Consider the following 25,649-nt stretch of genomic DNA (forward strand, 5'->3'; position numbering starts at 1 on the left):
CAATTTTCTACATGTTTATGTATTGTTCTACATGATTATATCAGCTAAGTGAAGCCTCGTTAATCCGTATGGTTGCATTTCTCAGCAAATTCATCCAGATTGCGAATTGTCTGGATTAGTGAATCGATTGCTTATGAAGCAATGAGTTTCAAGCCCAATGATAAATTATAGTCATAACAAAAAGTCTTTCATGGTCGTTTGTATTCATTTAACCTTCGTCATTGAATTCATCACATCGGTAATTTACAAAGTGACATCTCATTGCCTATTGTCTCCAAATATGTCACCAGACTTTCCAAGTATTTCTTTGCCTCAGTCAATCTCTTCTAGTATGCCTTGAAAGTCCAAATTATACCAGCATTCATCAGCTGACCATGAGGGGTGGGTTTTGATGGCTAAAAATGCAAGGTCACATTTCACGAAGTTCGCAAAGCACACTTGTGATTTACAGCATTGTCGAGAAGCAAAATCACTTAAAGTCCATGTGACTGCATCTCTCTGTCAAAATTCTTTAACCAATAGCAAAACAGCTCAGTCGTCAGTGGTATTGTGGCAATATCTCGCATAGACTTCTTTTGATAGCTTTTCATGTCTAATTGAAACAACAGTCCTTAAATGACATTTCTCAAAAGTTAACAAGAGTTCATTTTGTCAACTGCATGTCACTGAGTGTTTATTGTTCGCATTGATTGATTTGCAGCATCCGGACTATGAACCAACGTACTGTTTATTTACTGATTGGTTACAACTACTTAGCATCTGGTTGTGGAAACCGAATTTCCCGATTATTGAGGCAAATTAAGTAGGCATAGATTGGCAACAAGTTTAAATCTTCCGAGAAGCAAAACATCCAAATTATTGGGATGGGATGTTTGAATGTTGTATTATCTTCATTCATATTTCTATCCTGTCCAATTGTGCAATATGAATTTCCCTTGGCACATTACAGTATTATCATAACACAATCCTTTGTTTATGGCTTCCAATGTTCTGCAGCCTGGAGATGTTGGACAAGATTGACCCTCCAGTTATACCGGATGGATATGGAGTGTCACTGGCCTTCTACTGCCTCCTGTCTATAGTGAAGAGCGTCAAGCTCATCATCGAAGGGGAAAACGATGAAACGTCCAGTAAGGACATTGACAAGCCCAGTCCCAAACCTGCACCAGAAAAAAGTAACTATCTTTGTTCAGCTCTGAGGTGTTACATAGATTTGATGGTGTACGTTATAGGTGTGGGGTGTTACAAAGATTTGATGGTGTATATTATAAATGTAGGGCAGTACATAGATTTGATGGTGTATATTATAACTGTAGGGCAGTACATAGATTTGATGTTTACATTATAACTGTAGGGCAGTACAAAGATTTGATGTTGACATTATAACTGTAGGGCAGTACATAGTTTTGATGTTTACATTATAACTGTAGGGCAGTACATAGATTTGATGGTGTATATTATAAATGTAGGGCAGTACATAGATTTGATGGTGTATTTTATAACTGTAGGGCAGTACATTGATTTGATGGTTTACATTATAACTGTAGGGCAGTACAAAGATTTGATGGTGTATATTATAACTGTAGGGCAGTACATAGATTTGATGTATACATTATAACTGTAGGGCAGTACATAGATTTGATGGTGTATTTTATAACTGTAGGGCAGTACATAGATTTGATGGTGCATATTATAACTGTAGGGCAGCACACAGATTTGATGGTGTATTTTATAACTGTAGGGCAGCACACAGATTTGATGTTTACATTATAACTGTAGGGCAGTATAAAGATTTGATGGTGTATATTATAACTAGGGCAGTACATTGATTTGATGGTGTATATTATAACTATAGGGCAGTACATAGATTTGATGGTGTATATTATAACTATAGGGCAGTACATTGATTTGATGGTGTATATTATAACTGTAGGGCAGTACATAGATTTGATGTTTTCATTATAACTGTAGGGCAGTACACAGATTTGATGTTTACAAACACCAACAAATGTGTGATGCAAGATGAGTGTCAAAATTAATATTCTAAGGGATTTCTCGACCTTCTTGAAAACTGTTGAAATAAAGATTGGGACCCCTTGCATGTGTGTGGGGCTACTGCATTGTGCACCTGCATATCATGCGTTGTGTTTAGGGTTGGTAATAGAGGGATATGGTGTGGCATTCATAAGGTGTCTGTACTTGAAACGTTTGTCTGCGTCTCCATTTCCTATCCAAATTGAAAGTTTGGGTTCTCCTACTTTTTTTTAAGAGTATATTATAGCTGTGGGTGTTACATTGATTTGATGATTTGTGTAACAGCAGGAAAGGTGTTACATTGATTTGATGGTGTATGTTACATCAGGCATGGTATTTCATGAAATTGATGGCTTCCGTTACAGCGGAAACAGAGCGATTGTTACATGAGGAACTGATCAACTCGTCATGGTGTGGGATGCTAGCTGCCCTGTCTCTCCTCCTTGATGCTAGGTACGTCAGATTGTAATTCACAGTCAATGACAAATACTTTCCAGTCGTGACATTTCTGTACAGTAGAGAGGAAGCCTTACAGATTTCAGTAACAGTGTGTTCAAAGGCCATCTGCTAGCCAACATTTGCTCATTTCACTGAACACCTAAATTTAATTCAGCACGTAAGTTAAATGTGTCAAGACCATTTCTGGTGTCCTTTGCTGGGATATTACTGGAATATTGTTAACAGTGAGATGAAACGGTACTCATTCACTCTAATGTTTGTACAAGTTCTTTGGAGTGCCCCGTCAATCTTGATCTGATGTGGCCAGAATATTGCCGAAAGCAGCGTGACTGCCTACTCACTAACTGACCTGACAATTTAGAAACAGACATGAGATCGAATTATTTGTTGCAATTTATGGTATATTGTATTAATTTTACTATCGTGTTAAGAAATTAAAAAATCCTTCAGGTATTCCAGTCCTGTAACATCACTGGCTTTTTCTTTTGTGTTGGGTATTGTCACATTATGACAGTATCCGTCCAGTCCCCTTTCTCTTATTCATAAACAGTTGTGCAGGGAATAGTTTTTGTCTTTGGTCATCCAGTTATGGTCAATCAGAAGTCATCAAACTTTCTTGCCTCAGTGTTCTTGTTCTTCTGTTTCCAGCACTGATGAAAGCGCCACAGAGGCTGTCCTCAACTCACAGCAAGCGTACGCCAGTCTTTGTGGTCATCTCGGGATGAACACCCCAAGAGATGCGTTCATCACAGCGTTGTGTAAAGCCTCTCTGCCCCCCCACTACACGCTCACCATCCTTCACTCACAGGCCGGGGGAGCTTCAAGTCCTAAAGGTGGGCACAATCTTCCATGAGGAAATGTTAGATGATCATAAATCCAGTTCTTTAACATAGGCTTACAATGCACAGTCAGTGTTTAGGTTCCTCTTAGGTGATTTCAGTCAGAATAGGTCCTGTTTCACAAGGGAATTCGAACCTTGGTGCTAAGATGAATGTAAGTTCAGTTCTTTGGTGTAGGCTTACAATGCACAGTCAGTGTTTGGGTTCCTCCATGAAGATTTCAGAATAGGTCCTGTTCCACAATGGAACCTTAGTGCAGAGACAATCGAACTCCACTTCTGTAACATACATAGTCAGCTAGTCAAAAATGACAGCGTCATCCAAAAGGAAATGTTTTTTGTGAACCTTTATGGTAATTTAAACAAAACTGCAAGACAGATTTGTTTCCTGAAACGTTTATAACCTGGGACAATCAGTTAGTAAGAGTGAGCCTTGTATATTTGTTTGAAGATATTATGGCTCACTCAGTTACACAAAGGTGTTGTGGTGATAAGGTGACCCCATATTTAAACACAGGCTTAGAACAGTTGTAGCACTGATATGTCACTTTGTGGAATGAGGAAGGTGGTGATGTAAGTATATTTGTTGGTGAGATTTGTTTCAACAAAATCCAACTAAGTGATTAATTTCAGTGATGATAACCCCAATTCTTTAACATAGGCTTTGTGGATATAGGTAGTGGTTGTTCAGCTTGACCCGAGCTACTCTACATATGCATGACCCGGGAAGTATAATGGCACAAACGGCTGGTCGAGTTAACTTCATTAAATACGGGAGTAGAGTATGCTGTTCTTGCGTTCGTGCAAAACATGATTACATGGATTCGTTACAGAACTTGTCCCAGAAAACAACTCTTCTGAAAAAAAATGTTTCAATTGCATTTGGCCAATAGTGGTAAGCTAGTTTGGTTTACTAACTTTACAATGTAAAGTCTAATCTGATTCACTGCTGCTGCTCGCTGCCTATAAGCCCCAACAGGAAACATTAAACAATCTGTAACTAATTGATTAAAGAAAATTAGGGTATTGTTGATGGTTCCTCGACTTTGAGAGGGCAACCATGTCTCTGCTTTTCGGACATGCTGACATCAAATGACCAAGATGCACCCCTTCACAATAATAGACCCATCCAGTTGTGACACGGTCATGCTGTGCATTGGTATTCACTTGATCAGGTCAGGCTGAACAACCTGTATATACGTAAGTTGCTGATCAAAGTGTTTGTGTAGGATTCAGTAGGTGAGATCTAGTCTTAGGGAACACTGTAAAAGAGCAAAATAAACATGATTGGTTAATTATGATGATCGATCAGTTGGGATGATCCAGTAATCAGTCATGATATTGCAACCATTTGCTAACTCTGATCAGAGAACCAGTGAACGATGAGGCATTATGGCGATTCTTTCACAAATACAACGGTATGTTTTATCTGTTGCAGGGCCGACATTTGGCCGCACTCCGAGTCAGGAGGCTCAGGCTGGTGGGATGGAGGCCATTGAGAGGAGTCAGGTTGTGGCTGTCGGATCTCCCCTGCCAACTGCATCCCTGCCAGTTGGCGCTCACCAGGGGCCTGTCATGGTAAGTTTGTGGGTTAGAATTCACCTGGTTGGATTTAGAAGGAATGAATGGTAAGGCTCAGAGAGCTGGTTTATTGCATGTTATTGCACTCTAGGATTAGCTAGGATTGATGCTCAGAATGTCAAAATTTCTGATTTCTGTCCTCATGGCTTGGTTATATCTATGACTGGAATATCACTGAGTGCAGGAAAAACAAACAAGTAAAGCCAACTAGTTACATTTGCATTGATCATTCCTTGTTTTGTTGAAACTTATCATCCCTCGGCAATATTCCAGCTATATGGTATATAATCAAGTCTGAACCAGACAATCCAGTGATCAAAAGCATGCGCATGGTGTATCTCTCCAACAGAGATACAATGACATGTCAACCAAGTCAGCAAGCTGATCCCCTTGATTGCCTCTTATGACAAGCCAGGGTTACTGAAGAACAATTCAGTGGTTAAACAACGACTGTGGGGTGTTAAACAACAAACCATCAAGCTAAACCAGCATGAGTTTAGTTGTTTGGGTGACTGATTCTCTCCTTAGTCAACTACCAAACACGACCAAACATCCAAAGAAACTCTGTGACCAACATTGCTTAACTTCACAACTGATTTGAAACCTGTGTACAACCCATAACATATGTGTCTGTTCCAGCTAACAGCTAAGAACATCCAGTGTATGAGGGCTCTCTTGAGTGTGGCCCACTGCCATGGAGGGATCCTGGGAACTGCCTGGCACCTGGTGCTGACGACTCTACAGGTGAGATGCAGACACTCGCTGGAAAACTACAGTCAGTTAATTAGAAGGCCACCATGTCAACTTGTGAAATCTTTTACACCAGGCTATGGACTCATAATGTCTCATAATAATGATAATTGTCCTGAAATTCTGTATTTCAAATTCATTTAAAGATCAAGATATTCCTTGTGTACGCCATACCCCAGTAGACATTGTTGGCCAGTATGGTCTTGTCTGTGAAAATGTCCATTGGGTAGCCTTGTGGTGAAAGTATTTGCTTGTCACCCTGAAATCAGGGTTCAGTATCCTACAATGTTACAATAGGAAGGTGTAAAGCGCATATCTGGTGTTTTCTGTGTTTGCTTGAATAATGCAAAAAGTGGTGTAAAACTATACTCACTCACTCATGTTGTAACTGGATTGAGTGGTCCACCCTTGATTGTACACATTTGAACAATAAACAAACAATAAAACCTCACCATGTCTGCCAGCACCTTGTGTGGATCCTGGGTTTGAAGCCCTCCTCTAACGGCAGTCTGAAGGCGGGACAGCAGATCAGCGAGTCCTCCACCAGCGTCATCACGACCGCCGTCATGGCTGACCTTCCGGTTCTCTCTGCCATGTTGTCACGACTCTTTGAAAGTTCACAGTAAGTTTCCATAGTTCTTCCTGCCAGGCCTTCCAAAACATGGAGCGGTGTTGTTAAAGTGCTCGCTTGTCAAGCCAAAGACCAGGGTTTGATTCCCCACATGGGTGTATTGTGTGACGCCCATTTCCGGAGTCCACGCTGTGTTATTGCTGGAATATTGCTAAACTAGCGGTGTGAAACCAAAGTAACTCACTCTTCCAGAACTCTATTCTATTCTGATATGTAAACTCTGATATTCATGGATTGCTTCAAGGCATGCAATCATCTGTCCTTAGGGCTATGTCAAATGAAAATTTATCGCTGTCCTTAATCCTGGTAATATAAGGAGGGAATCATCTGTATCTGGATTATTCCATATCAGTAAAAACATATATACACCGTATTAGTTCTGTTCGAATTAGCTGAAATAATTGATGATTGTTCATAGTAACCAAATGACCAAGCAATCAATCACTTTCTCTCATAATCCAGCACAAATGATTTTAGAACTAGTATTTTAGTGACAGCACATGAAAAAATGTTTAGTTCTTACAAAACTCATTTCACTTCACGAAAAGTCAAGACTGAATATTTCTCTCTGTGGGAAATTTGATTTTTTTATGTTCATGATATTTAGTCATCACTTGAAAGGAACAAGTTACAGCATTTTACACTGGATGTAAAGTTTGTGCAGTTTCTAATTGGAACAAAAAGGAACACATGTTTTTCTTTTATGCTTATCTGCAATAGAACCTGAATAGGAAAATCTGAAAATTGACACTAACCAGTTAAACAATTCTGTTCAATGATTGCTCGTTGGTAATGAACCAATCATCAATTGTGGGATTTCAGCCAATTCCCAACACTACACTGTATCTAGAATTTCTATGAATTTTATCCAAAATTTGAATGTCAGATCATTTGTTTTCTTTTGTGTATCATTTCATTTTTCTATCTGAAAAGCCATTTGTACTTTTATTTCATTATTTCCATCATTGCCTTTGTAGATACCTTGATGACGTGGCCCTTCACCATCTCATTGACGCCCTATGTAAGTTGTCTGCCGAGTCCATGGACCTTGCTTACTCCAACAAGGTATGTAGAGGTTATCTCCCTTACACCACTCACCGCCATAGTTGCATGTTCACTTGCATGGTCGATTCAGTGAGGATTCCTGTCGTTTAGTCTCACTGTGTATGGAGTATTGGCAGTTGTGATTGGTCTTTGAATGAACTGAATGTGCTGTATTGTCAGTAAATAAAGTATGGAGTTAGTCTTGATAGGTAATATGGACAGGAAATATTTCCTAAAACGCTTTTGTATTGTTCATTCTCATCCATGGCCATTGATGGTTGAGATGACAAAACTTTATGTATGGATGATCTACCTCTTTATTTTGACAAAAGCAACTTTACGGTATAGATTTGTAGACCATTTTCAAGCATATTGGGAATGATTGATGCATCAGTTTATGTGAACAAAATACATGTATATATATGAAAATGAGAGATAACAAAGCTGGGTAAGGAATGAAAGTAAGGTACATGATGAGCTACAATAATATGATGACGCGCTAAGATAAAATAAACGAGATGAGTGGGATTACCATGACAATTAGTAAATATAAGATAATTAGGCAGTTGGTTATAGATAGATAGTTGGTTGTGGAAAATACAGCAGAACATCCTGTCTTGTTGAAGCAGAGCATGAAGTCAGCCCACAGATTGACTTACTGAAAGTTTTAGCTTGTTGACAAGGTTTGCCTCTTTGTTCTGGAAGGCAAAGTGTATGCTTCAAATCACAAGGTCTGGAATTACTGGATTCTGACTTTGCATTGGTACTACATTGGAACCAAACTTGGACTTTGCTTAAATTGCGCAGTATGTCTCATGACTGTACTGTTGGACCTGGGACAGGGTTTCTGTATTAAGCAAGATTTGGAGTCATCCCACAGATGACTTCCTTATGTTTTATACTTATGAGTGGGTTAATATAAGTTATCACATCTTGTCGAGGGAAATACAGGGTTTTATCAGTCCCAAGTAAGGTTGTATAAGGGGAATACTTTACGAGGGACTGATAAAATCCCGTATTTCCCTCGACACAATGTAATAACACATTTATCTAGCTGAATGTTTCCACTAAATCAAAACAAAACAACACGCATCCAATCGACTTGTGTTTATATACGTGAGATGCCACTGTTTGACGTCAAGCCTTCAGTAACGTGCGGTGCATTGTCGATACACGCTTTCCTCGCTTCACGTCGTCACCGAGGCGTAGCAGGGTGATATCACTTTCGTAGTGGGATTACACGACTTTCATACTCCCACTCCCGGATCGTGATGGATGTACATTCTTACATGAGGCTAGATAACCTCTTTGGTCAAGAAGACAAAGTGTCTGACCTGGGACCAAAAGTTCTGTGATGATGGGATTGGACTATTAATAGCTACTACATTGGAACCAAATTTGGAGTGAGTGCACTGACTGATAGTTCAGGCAAAGTATGTCGCAGTACCATACTATGGGGTCTGGCCATGCCTTCTGTTAATAGGGCAGTATTTAGTATGGAATCATCTGGCAGATGACATCCTTAGCTTGTCAATATTCAAATAATTGCAGGCTGTTATGTCTTTAGTAAATTATCTGTCATTTTAAGGGGAAACTGGAACCTTTCCCATACTATGTTTCTTCAATCATTAACATTCGGGAATCATCCATGTTGCATCACATTACAATAACCTACAGTTTCACTTCCTGTCTAGCTATTCTCGAAACGTTTGTAGCCCTACGAACTTCATAAGCTCATTCTTATCACAATGGCTACGATAAAAGATAAGAATTCTTGGGGCTACGAACGTTTTGAGAATAAGGGCCAAAGGTGTTTCAGCGCTTTGTGCATTGGAATGTCAACACCCGTCTTTAAGACAGTCAAATGTCTCTGGATTCACTAATTAATTTTGTAGAGACAGTGTGAAACTGTGTACAGTGTAGTCTATTTTGTCTTTTGTGCTTGACAAAATGGGCCTGCAGATTTCATTCAGGGCCTATTAAAACCTGCAGATGGCAACAGGTCCTGATGGCCAACTGGCAACACAGAATTATTACACAGAAGTATTACAGAAAGCAAACACTGCCTTATGCAGCTACACTGCCACAGTAAAACAGAACCTGAAGGTAAATTCAGTGTCCTTCATCTTTTCTCCAGTTTATGGTTTCAAACTAGGGAATCACAAAGTCTCTCCTTGTATCCATATTCGTGATCGCTGATTTACGTCTCATTTCCATTACTTTTTCATTGACAAAAGAATGTGCAGAGTTGCCTCCCTCTGTGATTTTATCATAGTTTTTACAGATTCCAGTCTCAAATTATGCCAAAATTATTGCATTAGAAATTCTTTGAAATTTGAAGAAAACTCATTAAAATTTGGATAAATAGACAAAAACATAAATTTTGTTGATAAAATACATGAGGTAGATGACACGAAGAAATGTAATGCTGATAATTTGGAAATGTGCCACCGGAGGTATGTGAAATAAAAGCTTCACTTTTGATTAGTGCCATTTCATTGTCTTCAGAATCCATTAAGGTGTCAAATATTTAGTTGACTCCAAATTTTTTGGTCAAACTACTAATTTTCATCCTTGACTACTATTTGCAACACTTTGAGGTTGGCATCTCTAGAATATGTAGGGCTTCATTAGAAACATTTTCAGATGATTGATGTAAGCAGCTTGTGTTTAAGGTCCTCAAAGTTGTAGGGTAACATAGTGGGTTTAGTTAATGTTGTCACATGGGCATAATGTTTTCAAACCCATCTCAGGTTATAACGGGGCCGCTGAGGTAGCCTAGTGGTTGAAGCATTAGCTCGTCATGCCGAAGACCTGTGTTTGATTCCCCATATGAGTACAATGAGTGAAACCCATTTCTGATGCCCCCCGCCATGATATTGCTGGAATATTCCTGAAACCATACTCACTCACTCACTCATTAAATGTTATCCAGTGATCCAGTATAGTTGATTCTTCTTCACTTCTTGCTCCAAACAACTGCTTACTGCTTGGTAGAGGCATGCCTCTGTAGTGAGCGAACATGTATATATCAAAAAAGTAATTATGCGGCTGTACATATCCCATTTGCCTCATCCTCTCTCGATCTAACCACAACTCTTGCCCTCCTATCCCCTACACATTAAATCATCTCCACTCAAGTCCCTACCGTGCAATCATCTATAACTGCCTTCTTAAAGACAACCCCCACTCCACCCCACCCCTAATGATCCACGACCCGTGAAGGTCCCGGGGTAGAATAGGCCTTCAGCAACCCGTGGTTGCCATATTAGGTGACTGTGCTTGTTGTAAGAGGCAACTGATGGGATCGGATGGTCAGACTCACTAACTTGTTTGACACATGGCATCGGTTCCCACTTATGCAGATCGATGCTCATGTTGGTCACTGGATTGTCTGTTCCCGACTCGATTATTTACAGACCGCCGCCATAAAGCTGGAATGTTGCTGATTGCGGCGTAAAACTAAACTCACTCACTCACCCAACAATCCACATTCTCCTCTGAGTCATCTGCCTTCCCTATTGAAATACCCCTATTCCCACCTATTTCAATCTTCACCTCTCCTCTACCCCTCCATGCACATCCCTCTTCCATCAGCTTACCATCTTTTCTTTCCTTCTCTGTGCAACTTCCCCATCCAACAACACCTACCCACCTACCCTACCTACCCTACCCACCTCTACCCAACATTACTCCTGATCACCCTCCAGCTCTCCTTTCCGCTGTTCCCTTGAACACACGTCTCCCATAACAGAAGTCCCCTCCCCATCAGCTACACCTCTCCTGTACCCAACATTACTCCATATCACCCTTTAGCTCTCCTTTCCCCTGTTCCCCTGAACACGTGTCCCCCATAACACAAGTCCCCTTCCCATCAGCTACACCTCTCCTGTACCCAACATTACTTCAGATCACCCTCCAGTTGTCCTTTTCTAAGTCCCCTTCAACACATGTCCCCTCCCCAGCAGCTACACCTCCCCTCTACCCAACGTTACTCCAGATAACCATCCAGGTGTTCTTTCCTCAGTCTCCCCTAACACAACTCCATTCCCCATCAACAACACCTTTCCTCTACCCCATGTTACTCAATATTGTCCTTTTCCTCAGTGGTAAAACACCAAACAGTTATTGCCATATTTTAGCTGTATTTACAAAATTACTCAGACGTTCATTAAATTTATGACACAGAATTAACTAAGATACTGATATCGCTATTCACATGTGTCCAGCCTGTTCACTGACTCCGATTATGTTTTATAGCCTGGCATTAGTGAATCATGCCATTCTGAAGTTTCTCATGCAGTTTCTGAAATAATGTAAATTCATAACATGCAGTAACCTCAAATAATTGATTATGTGACTATATGAAAGTTTCTTTTACAGTAGATTGATAGGGAATGAAACTATTAATGACTGTGAAATTTGACTTGGAACATGGAACATCCCCCCACCTCACCACCTTACGCTTCTACCCCACCCAACACATTAAACAACTCACTACTCCCCCGATTAAATACATGCTACACAGACTGAAAAAAATTTGCAAATTCTCACACCGTAATTAATTTCAACAACCTCAACATTAAATTCAACAGCACTTAAGGCCTGGAGTATTCCCAGAATATAACATCTACGAAAGAAGGAAGTACGCAAACATTGCACCGTGTGTGATGTTGACCTTGGAGAGGCAAACCCATGTGTCTTGTCAGGCCGAGAGGAGGCTGCGAGACCAATTATTGTTACCCAGATCCTGTTGTGTTGCCCTACGTCAACGTGATGAGGAGAAGACTTGACAAGACTTCCGGACATCCAACATGTAAATTACTCTAATATTATAATAATTGGGTTAGGATCATCGTCATGGCCACTGACCTATATTTTCGGGCCGAATTTAGAAAAAAATGATCTTAAGAGATCATGAGAGCCAATTACAAAAATAAGTCATCTTGTAAGTAGGCTTTGATGGTTGGTTTAGTATGAATGGGTGGGTTTGTTTGATAGATATACCAGTCAGAACCTAAAGTGGTGCCTTTTGCTATTTACAGGTTTTTGTGATTTCTTATTTTTTCAGTTTCCTTGGAAACATTTTTTACTTTGTCTCAAAAGTGAGAGGTATTTTTTATTTTTTTCAGAGTATAGCTCAAAAACTTCTTAATATCTGTCAGCAAACCTTGGTAGATATGTACGACAGATTCCAAAGTGGTGCCTTTTGCTATTTACAGGTTTTTGTGATTTATTATTTTGTGGCTTTCCATCAAAACGATTCGGACTTAGTCTATAAATGGAGGGATTGGCTTTGTTTCCAGAGCACAATTTGAAAACCATTTTTCAACAGATCTTGGCAGATATATGAGACAGATCTTGAAGTGGTGCCTTTTGCTGTTTACAGATATGTGTCATATAAATTTTTCATTATTTCCATGGGCCTACAACTGGTTGTCAGCAGACACCAGGACATTTGCATATATTCAGGGTATTGGTCACTACATGGAAAGCGTATACACATTTTCCTCTGAGATTTTGTAGATATTTCATTAATTGGGCAAAACTTATTGAAACTGAAGTCTGTTTTCAAACAAGAAAGGAGGAATACACCCTAAACATCTAAAGTTTTTTGATTTGAAATTTAGACTGAATATTTCAACTTGCTCAAATGTCATTCTTTAGTCATAATTATCCCCTGCAACACGTTTTGTGGGGGGCATTAAAATGCTCTCCGTCTGTCCGTCCACCCATGCACATAGATTGTTCAAGTGGTGTACTGGTGCCCTTTGATAGTTCTGAAATTCTGAATAAAATATTTTTGGCGTTTCCATGGCAACAAGTGTAACTTCGACTGAAATTGGAGGTAATGCAAAGGATATTGATGACTGTACCTTCTTGTTTCAGAAATGATAAGAAATCAGGTTTTTTTTTTAAATAAGCTCCATAAAGAGAAGTAGTGCATTATGAATTGAATATGTCAGGACTAAGTATACAGTATTGATTGATCTAAAACAGACTGTATGAGATTAAGATCAGATGGCAAGTCCGACTGTTTCACACTTTCATTTGGTTGTTGGAGGAAATGACAGATCAGACAAAAAATGGTCTAAATAATGTACTTACTCGCTCAGTATGCTGAGTCTATGTGGAGCATTCGTGTTAAACAGCTCCAATGTATGTCAGTGGGCTAGTGCTATTCAGCTGTTTGTCTTAAAGTCCTTGTATACATCTATACATTATCACTAGTGCTGGTTTGGGCACTAAAATTTTTTATCATGATGCCAAAGTATTGTGCACGAAAGTTGCGAGACCATACGAAGTGTGACATGTGAATATTGATACAATGCATATCATGATACTAACATCAATTATACAACACCTTAACATCAAAACAAAACTAATGTTTAAATGAAAGAAACTCTAATTTGAAAAAAAATTAACATTAAGCACTTTTTAAAAATTACAAAAAATATACAATGTAATACTGTGGTAAACAGAAAATACAGGTGAAATATTTTTAATAACTTGACAGATGTCATGATTCGACAATATTCCAAACATTGATGTATCATGGCCCATTTGAAGTATCATATCAGGATATGCGACAGTGTAAAATGTATCGATTCACGGTATCTATTTTCAGTAGATCAATCTATACTGATGAATTGTCACACCAGTAACTATCACTGACATCCATACGTCCAAACACACATGAAGGTACCAGGTTAGAACAGGCCTTCAGCAACCCATGCTTGCCATAAAAGGCGTCTATGCTTGTCGTAAGAGGCGACTAACGGGATCAGGTGGTCAGCCTTGCTGACTTGGTTGGCACATATCATCGCTTCCCAATTGTGCAGATAGATGCTCATGTTGTTGAGCTCTGGATTGTCTGATCCAGACTCGATTATTTACAGACCTCCACCATATAGCTGGAATATTGCTGAGTGTGGCATAAAACTAAACTCACTTACTTACTCAATCACTATAGAAGTGCATCCCCATTTCATCTCGGCCCTGGGACGGCAGGGTAGCCTAGTGGTTAAAGCACTCACTCATCATGCTAAAGACCTAGGTTCGAATCCCCCCATGTGTGAAGCCTATTTTTAGTGTCCACCATCATGATACTGCTGGAATATTGCTAAAAGTGGTATTAAAATGTACTCACTCACTCATCTCAGCCCTAGTGGCTTAGAACAGCACTGTCATCAAAATGAACAAAATATTTTCTGGTAGTTGTGGCAAACATCTGACCATGACAAAACAACTGATTTATGTAACTGCATGAATTCAAGTGTGTTGTATTTAGATTTTGATAACTTTGAAATGTTTGTCTTTTTAATTTACTGATGGATTTTAATTTCTTTGTATTTATAGGGAGTCTATTACTTGGAGGTAGTAGGTGTTTGGTATTGCTCTCTTTTTAAACACTGCTGCTTTGTTGACCTTATCACTCACACTGCATGTATCGTGTAGAGTTTAATGTCGTCTTGTCTAAACCCTGGCTGTGCTATTGTTACAAAAAACTTAATCAAACATTTTAATTTGAAAGAAACTTTTTGACAGATGGAGATGCTTTTTGTGCTGCTTATAAGTCAGAGGTTGTTATTCTGATAGTGATTTATTGTCCATTGTTGATTTCAGTGAAAAAATGTCTTTTGATCATTTATTACTCTTCATCTTTCTTTAATATGTGGGCAGTGGAGTGGCTGTGTGGATGAAGCATTTGCTTGTCACTCTGAAAGTCCAAGTTTTATTCCTGACGTCCCAACATGAAGCTTGTTACTGTGTTCTCTGTTGTGATGGAATATTGCTAAAAGTAGCCTTGAACTATCTTTTATTTTTTTTATTTTTTTTCCTTACAGTTTCATGTTTAAAATGTAAATATCATTCAGTGAACATTTGGATTGACATGTGGTAGATTATAAAGATTATAAATTAAATAATAATAATAATAAATTAAAGATTATAAAGCAATGATAATGTGAGCTTATGGCCTAAGTTCCATGTATGTTTAGTGGAACTAGCATCATGAATAGATAAATATGTGTGCAAAATAACGCACATCATGATAAATGCAAACATAATGCTTGCAGTTTCATACATCTTAGCTTGGTGTCACTCACTCTACACTATGACCTGTGTGTTTTATGAATTGTGACTTCAAGAAACAAGTGTACTCCAGGATCGTGTGTACAACTTTTTCTAACTTTGTCATGTTCTGTTTCCACCCTGTCACCTGGATTGGGATTATTGCTTGTTGTTAGAAGTGACTTACTGGATCACGCAGTCATGCCTGGTGATTGTGTGTCATTGCTCAAAATGTAAATCACTGGATTATCTGGTCTTGGCTCACTCTGTAGGGCTGGAATCAGTACCAAGTACATTTGTTATGAAAAGTGACTTACTGCTTGGTGACTTTGTAGATTTTGTATCATTGTTCATGATATGAGTCACAGGATTATCTAGTTCGTAGGTCCCTGTCATATAGCTGGAATATTGCTGAGTGCAGCATTTATTGACAGTAGGATGATGTTTCACATCTTTCTTACGTATTGCTGATTGCTGTTTAGTCCAGAGATGTGTGAGTCCTGGCTTTGAATCTCACATTCTCATTCTTATACATGTATTTTCAGCACCACACCTGTCAGTGAGTGCCATTCATGCAAATGCTATCATATCGAATATCAAAACTTTAGGACTCCCTTAATTTCGTATACTGCCTGTGTCTGTAAAAATGAATATGGAAGGTTGATGTAGCTCAGTGGTTAAAGTATTCACTGGTCACACTGAAGACCTTGGTAAAAATGAACTCCCTCATAGGTACAATGTGTCAATGTGTGGAGACCATTTCTTGTGCGAGTCCCCATGTGAAAGAGCTGTAATATTGCAAAAAGCAGCTTGAAAATTATACATATAAAATTACAGTCCTATTCTCAGCGAATCCATCGCAGGAACAATGATTGTTAGCATAAACTATGAACATGACAAGACTTCTTAGAATCAAGGCATATCATCACACATAGTCGGTTGAATTTACACAAGGTTGGATGGGTGAAAATATCACCATTTAGGTTGATCATCATAAACAGTTCATATCAATAAGAAAAAGTACTAATTTTCTACATAGTTCTAGAAACATATTTCGACCAATCGTAAGATGTTTATTTGGAGGCCATGTCAAATAAAAAGAAAAATAACTATTTTTGCCAGCTTTAACATTAATCCTACTCATATAACAACGTAAACTCTGCACTTTGACATTAACATCAGACAGTTGACATTTTATATCAGCCCAAATATGACCATTCTTGGCTTAACAGATCGTATCCTTATAACCATTATCAGTTTGTACTGCTTGCTGAATTGAATTTTTAAGTGTACTGTCAAATTCATAGGTTGAAATCATGATTAAAATGTTCAGTTTCATGACTTAATGATTCTCATAGTGACCTTATAAAACCTTTCAAACTTATTGATGATGCTCTTAGGATATCATCTGCCTGAACTTTACATTTGATATCACAGGGACTTGTAAATGCCTTGGACAAATAAACCAGTGATTGGTGTCTTGATTTATTATAAAATATAAATATACTAGTATATATAACAACTAGTTTTTGGTCAAAGCGCTGAAATTTTTCCTCGATCATTGGTTGTCAGTCTTAATGGCATATCATATTATCAATCTCATCTCCATGGGGATCCCACAACACTTGCAGCCACGAGGCACACCATTAGTTATAGAGGCTTTCTCATCCTTTCGAGGTACATATTTACACTTATCAGAGGGGTGCACAAAGTACAGAGTCTAGACTACCAGTTGTTCAACTTCCATTTTTGTGGAAGTCGCAGTGGCTAAGTGGGCTAGGCGGCTGACTTTGTGTGCTGGCAATTAGGTGCCTGACTCTGAGGGTGGGGGTTCGAATCATGGATGGGACTCAACCAAAACATGACATACGTTACAAATTTACAGGTGGGCAAACTTTACATGGTCACTTTACTTTGTTGAAGTTTACCAGGTGTTTACAGGTGTTCATGTTGCCACCATCTGGTCATATACCAACTGATTCATGGATTCATTTAAGATCACAGGTGTTCTAGATCCCCAGATCTCAAGCTCACTGGATCACTAGCCTGGTGCCAGAGTCAGCTTCCCCATTGCGCCCACATGCCCTGTCATGAATGTACATTGTTTGTTAGGTATCCTCCTCCTCAGTTTGACATCAGCAGGATATTATAGCCAATTTAGATGCTGAATGTTTGTGATACATTACATAGACTTGTAATGGCCTACCTGGTTTAGTTTCTTTCTTTCTTCGATATTCCATCCTTGTAGTTAAGCTGGTCACCTGTAAAGCTGAACACCTGGGTTCAGTTCCAAACATCTGAAGCCCATTTCTTGTGTTCTGCACACTGACATTGCCTGAGCATTGCTAAAAGTGATGTAAAACCATACTCACAGAATATGCACCATGTATGTCTTGCAAGGACAATCAAGTCGGAAATGCTCAAACTGTTTAACTTATAACTGAAAAAAATCAATGATTACATATTCAAAATACATGTTTCACCTTTATGGGCAATGAAGTATAATAATGAAACTTTAAACATACAATATTCAGGACTTTACTTAATACATGGTAAACATTTAACAAATATAGGAGCAGTTGGGTAGCCTAGTGGTTAAAGTTTTCGCTTGTCATGCTGACGACCCAGGTTCGCATCCCCACATAGGTTCAATGTGTGAAGCTCATTTGTGGTGTCCTCCTTGATCGTATTGCTGAAAGCAGTCTAAACCATAAGTCTCTCTACAAGAAATATGAAACACTCAGATGACAAATATTTAGGACATGCTAGGTAAACAACGCATAAAGTTATCTCCTGTTTGTAAGCCAAAACAGTTTCTCTCAGAGAATCAAAGATTTCAAGGCTTCACATATTAACAATGTCTCTCAAGGACTGTGTCTGTCTAAAATATAGAATTGGTTATCATTCCAACCACAAGGTGATGCTGTCTTTGACTTTTATCTTTCATTAAAGACAATGCAAATAGATAATGAATATAAACCATATTGATTCATTAGGAGATATGAAACAGTTACGACATTACTCTCTTAATTCATACCACACCATCTTCCGTCCTGATTTATGCCATCTCTCTATCTGTGGCGAAGTCTCATTAGCCACTGTCAAAGTATGACCACATACACAATGCACCAGTCTACCAAGACAAATGGGTTAGAAAGCCATGGTTGAGTCATAAAAACGTTGCAGTGCCTACTAATAGTGAATTGTCAATTTCTGGTATTGACTGTATTGTGGATTCAGTGATCGCAATCTCCCAAAATCAGCCAGACAGCTGGTAATAAAAGCCCTCCAGACTAGCTGTTGGGTATAAAACTTACACAGAAGTCTGATTGATGGCCTTTTCACTGGTTGATAACTCCAACAAAAGGTACCATTGTTCCAGAGTCATTTTTCTTTGCAAGTTTTTATGTGCGGCTTGTTATTTGGGGCCTGCGTTAAATCAGAGGAAATGTTCCCTGGCTATTTTCTTTCTGTTCCACATACATTTACATGTGAATGGACACTGTGGTGTGATTCATTGGCCAGTCAATTTGGTCATGGTAATGGCTGCCGAAGGTATTTGATCAGAGATGCATGAACAAGTGGGAATTACAGGTTACTTTCAGGAATAGGCACCTTTCAAAGAGCAGAACTGGATATATGTTAAAGACATACTTTGTTTTGTGTATCAGTTTGTCAAACTGAGTTAGAGCTGATAAAGATATATGGTCGTAAAATTTGTGAAATTATTGGATTCTGGGATAAGTATAGTATTTTGGTGAGAAATTTAGAGATATTTCTACATAATCTTCTCATGGTTGGGCTTTTATGATCATTATTCAATAAATGCAGTTAGTCTTCTGTTGAATTCTTCTAGGTGGTTCAAGACGACTAATCTTAGACAGACTGATTTGGATGAATCACATTTTGGTTTTCCTTCTGACCTCATATTCTATAAAACTATTTTTGTTTGTCTGACCCATAATGTTGTCTCTTACAAAAAGAACCCAGACTGCTTGAACCAAATCTCACCTTCTGTCCACAGCAGACTAATTGTCTGGAAGTGGGCCATTTTTCATTCCTTGCGAACACTTGTCACTTTTGATAGTGATTCTAAACAGATAATTTTGATAAACTCTGAATTTAACAATTGACTCTGCTTTTAGTAGAGATTTCTTATGATATTGATTCTTGTTCATTTAATTGCCACAATATGTTGATCTGAAGACGTCTTGTCAGACCCAAGTCACATCAGTGGTAAAAATCTTTGCTTCTAAAGCATCCTCTGATGAAATTTCTGTGTAATGAAAGTACAGCTAATTGTCCAGCGGCCACTGTTTACCCATTGCCCACTATATGTGTAAGACATCTCTCAAACCTAAATATGCAATTAAGCTGTAAATTGCATGAAGTAGTCTAGGTGTCTGTTAAATGTGTTCAAAGAGATTCTCTGCTCAGATAGAACCATGCAACTGAAATTTTTTATTTGCTCAGTCATATTTTTGTCACTTTGTTCAAAATATTCATCTCATGTTCTATGATGTCTTTGTGTGACATTTGGGAGGTCTGATACAGACAGATATATGGATAACAACTTCTTTAATTTTGTGAGTGTTTTGGAACAGATATATGTCATTGTTAACCTGGGCAGTATTGTGTTCTGTGTTGTAGACATACTCTCACACAAACCCAAATTTAGGGATATTGAAATCTTAGTTGTACTACCTGGTACCCATTTAATGATGGATAATGTTATCCCCTTATGACAGATTATGCTAGCATTATATCAGTGTTGTTTACGAAACAGTCTCACAATGACAGTGACAGTGTTTTCAGAATATATATATTCTTGATTTTCTATGGATTTTTTGTTTTAATGCGGAGAGTGTTTTTGCATGTAGGAGGCACTGGTGTTTTGGGTTTTTTTGGATAAAGATATTTTGGCAAGAACTATTACAACTTGCTTTAATGTCATCTGAATTATACCTCTCTAGACAGTCCTTTTTAAGAACAATGCCAACTTTCTTTCAATGCAGGAAGAACTGATCGTCAGTATCCCATGATTGTAGGAGTATATGACGGGATCAGGTGGTCAGGATCGCTAATTTGGTTGACACGTCATCGGTTCCCAATGGCATAGATCACTGCTCATGCTGTTGGTCACTGGATTGTCTGGTCCAGGCTGGATTAGTTACAGACTGCTGTCATATAACTGGAATATTGCTGAGTGGGGTGTTAACAATAACAATAGTTCTCTATGAAATATGGGGTTTGTTCACCCACTAAGCTGAGTGGACAGACCAGACAATACATGATATTGTGTTCAAACCCTGCTTTCACCCATGATCTCTTTCACTCACTCACTCACTTTCATACACTCACCCATTCAATCATACTCAAGCAATCGCACTAAAACAGACTCACACTCACACTCACATTCACACTCACACTCACACTCAAACACTCACTCAAAAAGAAACACTCAAATTCTCATACGCAAATTCTCTCACTCAAATACTCAAACACAAACACTCACACTCAAGCACTCACACTCAAACACAAACACTAACACTCACATTCACACACTCACTGATGTGCACTCACCCTAAAACATTCACTCATTGACACTTTTACTTACACCAACAGTTTAGAAGTGATGAATGTGATTCAATCATTATTAGAAATCAACTTCAATATCTATCACATATCATTTCAAATTTTATTCTTCTGATTCTTTATTATTTCTTCACCATAGTGTTTCAGACTTTATTCTTACTGCTCATGGCCAAGAAACATCATGTTTAACAACTGAGGAGTAGATATATGTAAACCTTGAAGTTATTTGTCGTAATTATGTAATTAAGGTTGACTCGTACGGCAATCGTCTGCAGTAGAGTGATCAGCCCTGTCAAAAGAATATAGTAGCTAACAACTCGCATCCATGACTTAAATCTGCAGCTGATACCATAAACATGTTGCATTTTTTAGGAGCCAGGTTAAACAAGTTCAAGAAATTATAAGCTAAAAATAGTACCACAGTTGATGGATTTTTTCTCAGCCACAGTTGTGAGTGGACATTGGGATTTATGTGACTAGTCGAGGGGTTGCAGAAAGAGGATATATTTGGGTCCTATTTTCTTCTCACCCGGAAACCTTACAACTGTAGTTTAAAAAGTATGCCGCAGGGACCGAATTAGAAAGCTAAGTCAGTAAATTCAACCATTCCTTATCAAACATGCAGCCTGTCTATTTAGCGGAAATTGATTGAATGTTAGGATGTAAACATCTATTTTGAGACGAAATGTATAGTTTATGGTATAGTTTTAAAAATATTTGGCAATTAGGACATCATTGTGTTAGCAAAAGATTTTCAACTGTGCTGAAAGTGAAAGCTGGGTGGAAAATGTGTAACTAGATGGAATACTGACTATTTTGAAATCCTGCTGCAATGCTTGTGTTGGTTCTTAGAATCATTTACATATGTATCTATCCACAACATATCCATCTGATATCAAGCAGTTGCCATTCTGTTAATTTACAGCATAGAGGCACATTTGGGTTTGTGTTCTGGGAATCTGTTGAGAACAGACAAGTTTTCACAAGAGTAGCAGTATTGTGGTGTATGTATGAAATGAAACACAAGATAACTTTTACGCCATTAAATTCAATTTAGTAGTCTAGATGTCTAGTCTAGATGTTTTCTAGTGCATACTAGTACATACTCTAGTACATACTCCTGATTTGAAAACTTAGCTTTAGCCCAGCATTAGTTACCTGATCTGATTTGTGCTTGCGTGTAGGGACTTTTTAGATTAACAAATAATCTCTGATGTGCACATAATTTACGGAAAAAAGCTTGTAAAAAAACAATATAATGAAAAGGAACTCTGCGACGCGCACCATTTTCAGAAGCTGTGGAAATTTAGACTTGCCAGATTTTCTAAACCTATGTGTGCTTGCTTGTTTATATTATATTATACGACATTCTTGTGGAGTATAGTAATATGGAATTTATTCTGGTGACCAGTTGAAGTGATTGTGTCTATGGTTAGTTATGGGATAATCTTTTGATATTTGTTTTTATGTTTCTTCTTCAAGCATGGTGTTTTTAAAGTTTAATATTTTGCCTTTATGTATGTTTAACTGATACGCTGACATTTCATGGGAAAAACTGATTATTACCTTGTGTTGAATAAGTTAAAAGATACCCAAAGGCTATGATGTTTTTAGTAATCACTTGCTATTCATGTATAAGAACATATTTGTCATCACACAAACTGTCAGAGCAGTCCAGAGGTGTGTTATGTTAATTAAAGGGGACTTTGGAGTGAGGTATATTGGTGAAATCTGACTTTTTCAATAAATCTCACAGAATAGCTAAATTGAGGTCTCCAATAAATTTGTTAGGAGTTTAAAGCCAGCTTTCAGTATGACTATGTTATAAAACTCTACATGGCACATATGCAGCTTATCAACGGAGAAAGAAGGTGAGGGGACAATATTTTCAGAGATTCTCACAGGTGTTTATTGGTTCATCCACGCCAAATCTTGTTATATTTCTTCTTGCACGAATCTGAATTGTCTGCCTGTCAGGGGAGTGTTGGGGGAGCCCACTGTACACTAGTGGATTCTCAAAACCATGTCTTCAGTGTGATGAGCAAATCCTATTGCTATAAGCAGAGTTAAACCAAACTTGCTCACTCCTACCTGACACAGATGGTTTCTCCTTAATCAAATAATTTTGTATGTAAAATACCTGAGTCCGCCTATCACTAAATGGGTACCCAGAAGGATGAGCTAGTAATGTGACTGCTGGCCTTCTGGACAAATAATTCATGAGTAAAGTTGACAACATGGAAGCAAGAGATCCACGTCTGTGAAGACATTCATTCAGGAATAAGACTAAATTTTATGGACGTCAACTTCTTCTTTATTGTGTACACAATATATCTGGGCTATTTCTAGCCCCTTTGTCAGGTGGATACTAACTGGAAGTTAAACAGGGTATATATACAAGTAATGTGGGAGATTATAAGATGAAAGACAATAAAATAAATGCATAAATAAAGCAGATATAGTGTTGTTACAGTGGATTAAGTGCCTAAGCTTTTGAAGCCAGCGAGTGTACAATGGGGTGGTTGATAAAAGCTGGGATATGATAAAGAAGGTAAGGATGAACCTGTTACAGTGGATTAAGAGGTGTTTGCTGAAGCCTGAAGTAGCCGTAAAATCATCAACAGTACCCCGAAGTGCTGCTTAGAAGAGGGACGTAGTTTTCAGCATGAACTGTGAATCTCTTATCAATATGGTAATTCAAAAGTAGCTTGAAAGTCAAAGGATATTTTGTTTTACAGACTTGCTTCCCTTGGGCGTATCAGGATCTGTCGTTTTGAATCCCAGATTTGTCCTGATTGTGAAATATGGTGACTCTAGGCAGTGTGTAAATTAGCATCCGGAATGCATCCCTGCAGGTAGTAAATATTTCGGTCATGCTAGAGAATCTAAATTGTCCCAAGCACAGCTGGCTAGTAAATATTTAATGGTCATTTGTTTCTTATTATGAATGTCTCAGTCAACTCCAGATAGAAGAAATTTGATGTTGGCAGCAGTAACTTTCAAGGATAGCGGCTGCTTGCTCACAGCATCATTTCATTACTGAGAGCCTGGTCTAATGCTGATTTAAACACTATTTCAGTTAACCACTAGTCAAAAGAAAGGAGTGTTGTAAATTTTCTTTTGGTCTGGTGAGCTAAGAATCAACAATAAATATCTTCTGAAATGATGCTGTGAGCAAGCAACTGTACTTACAGGCGCATACCAGTGTTCACAAATAGCATCTGACCCTCGGACAAATCCATCAGCTTTACAGCTCTTCTGGTGGAAGTCTACAACCTGCGAGCCCCAGTGTCTGTGTGTACAGTTCATAATGACTTTCGTTGAAGTTGTCATATATGACACGTTAAACTTGTTCGCTGGTCATAAGTTTTACGCTGGTTAACAATTTTAATGTCAGTCATAAGGAATGTTAATCTGAAATGTCTGTTTGATTTATATGCTATGGGTCCTGTGAATTTTCAGTAGATGAGACATCTGAAACTTACAATACCCAGTGTCCTGTTACTTTGAAACACCATTTGTGATCACTGGCATACATTTGTTTCATGATGCTGAAGCATGAGAGATGATGAGGGCAAGTTTTTATGTGGCAAGTTTTTATTAGTCTTCAAATTGTAAAGTGTTCAAGTATCAAAGTTTGTAGCAGATGTGAGTGTAAAAGGTGACAGTGGTTGGGTCAAAGAGCTGCTTGTGTACAGATGCCCGACGCTTCCTCTAAACTATTTATTGACTCATATTTTCTAAGCTGTTTGTAAACTTGAGTAAATGTCAAAAAGATCAAGCAGAACACTCCTTTCTTTCTTTGAATGTGCAATAAGAATTCTTTTTCTTAAATTTTCTATTCTAATGTATCTTGTTTTTCATTTTTATTGATCAAGAGGATCTTTCGGCTAAGATGATTTGTAGTGCCATGCTCACTCTGTGGAACACCTTTTAAACTGCCATTTCTTTTGCTATTCAGCATAATAGCTATCAGTGGATTGTCTGGTACAGGCCTGACTTAATTATACTTCATTCAGGTATCGTGAAACCACTGATAAATGTCGTTTGGGTGTCAATACCTGTCACTGATAATGTCATTTGAAGCCTGCACTGAATGATTACATTGGGATTGGGATTGGGATTGGTATTACAATGGGATTGGATGGCCAGGCATGCTGACTTGGTTGACACTTGTCATCGTATCCCAGTTATACAGACTGATATTCATGTTGTTGATCACTGGTCCAGTGTCGATAATTTTCAGATCACCACCATATAGTTGGAATATTGATGAGTGCGGCGTTTAGCAGCAATCAACCAATCTAAGAAGCCAGACACTCATGCTCAAGCTGTACAGATGCTCAGAAGCACTGATCCACCTCCATGATACCTTAAAAAGACAAAAAATGTAAAAAGATGCCGATGTTTGTTGCTCCTTTGATATCAGCACATAACATTTCAATTCACATGCCCTGAGCCGGTCAGATCTCATGCCATTTGTTGGCAATAACAAGCCTAAGCTGCTATAACACTCAGCAGATTTTCAAATTTTCTGCGATTCTATTCTTTTCTCTCCTTAACGCAATTTCCATGTATCTACTCCATATGGATCTTTTACATCTTGCTTCCTTTGAAGAACTTATTGCCATGGCTCTCCTGATA

At 38.4% G+C, this 25,649-nt stretch overlaps 1 protein-coding gene across 1 annotated transcript in view; it reads left to right on the forward strand.

The window, feature by feature from the left end:
• Positions 1-25,649, forward strand: part of LOC137295706 (protein MON2 homolog) — a 73,672-nt gene that overhangs the window by 34,167 nt on the left and 13,856 nt on the right. Inside the window, exons 12-18 of the mRNA XM_067827220.1 lie at positions 997-1,175; positions 2,400-2,487; positions 3,142-3,326; positions 4,770-4,909; positions 5,552-5,656; positions 6,127-6,284; positions 7,271-7,358. Coding sequence (XP_067683321.1) covers positions 997-1,175; positions 2,400-2,487; positions 3,142-3,326; positions 4,770-4,909; positions 5,552-5,656; positions 6,127-6,284; positions 7,271-7,358 — 943 coding nt within the window. The remainder of the gene's footprint in view (positions 1-996; positions 1,176-2,399; positions 2,488-3,141; positions 3,327-4,769; positions 4,910-5,551; positions 5,657-6,126; positions 6,285-7,270; positions 7,359-25,649) is intronic.

The sequence above is a fragment of the Haliotis asinina genome, chromosome 9 (genome assembly GCF_037392515.1).
Source record: "Haliotis asinina isolate JCU_RB_2024 chromosome 9, JCU_Hal_asi_v2, whole genome shotgun sequence".
In the NCBI taxonomy this organism is placed as follows: domain Eukaryota; kingdom Metazoa; phylum Mollusca; class Gastropoda; order Lepetellida; family Haliotidae; genus Haliotis; species Haliotis asinina.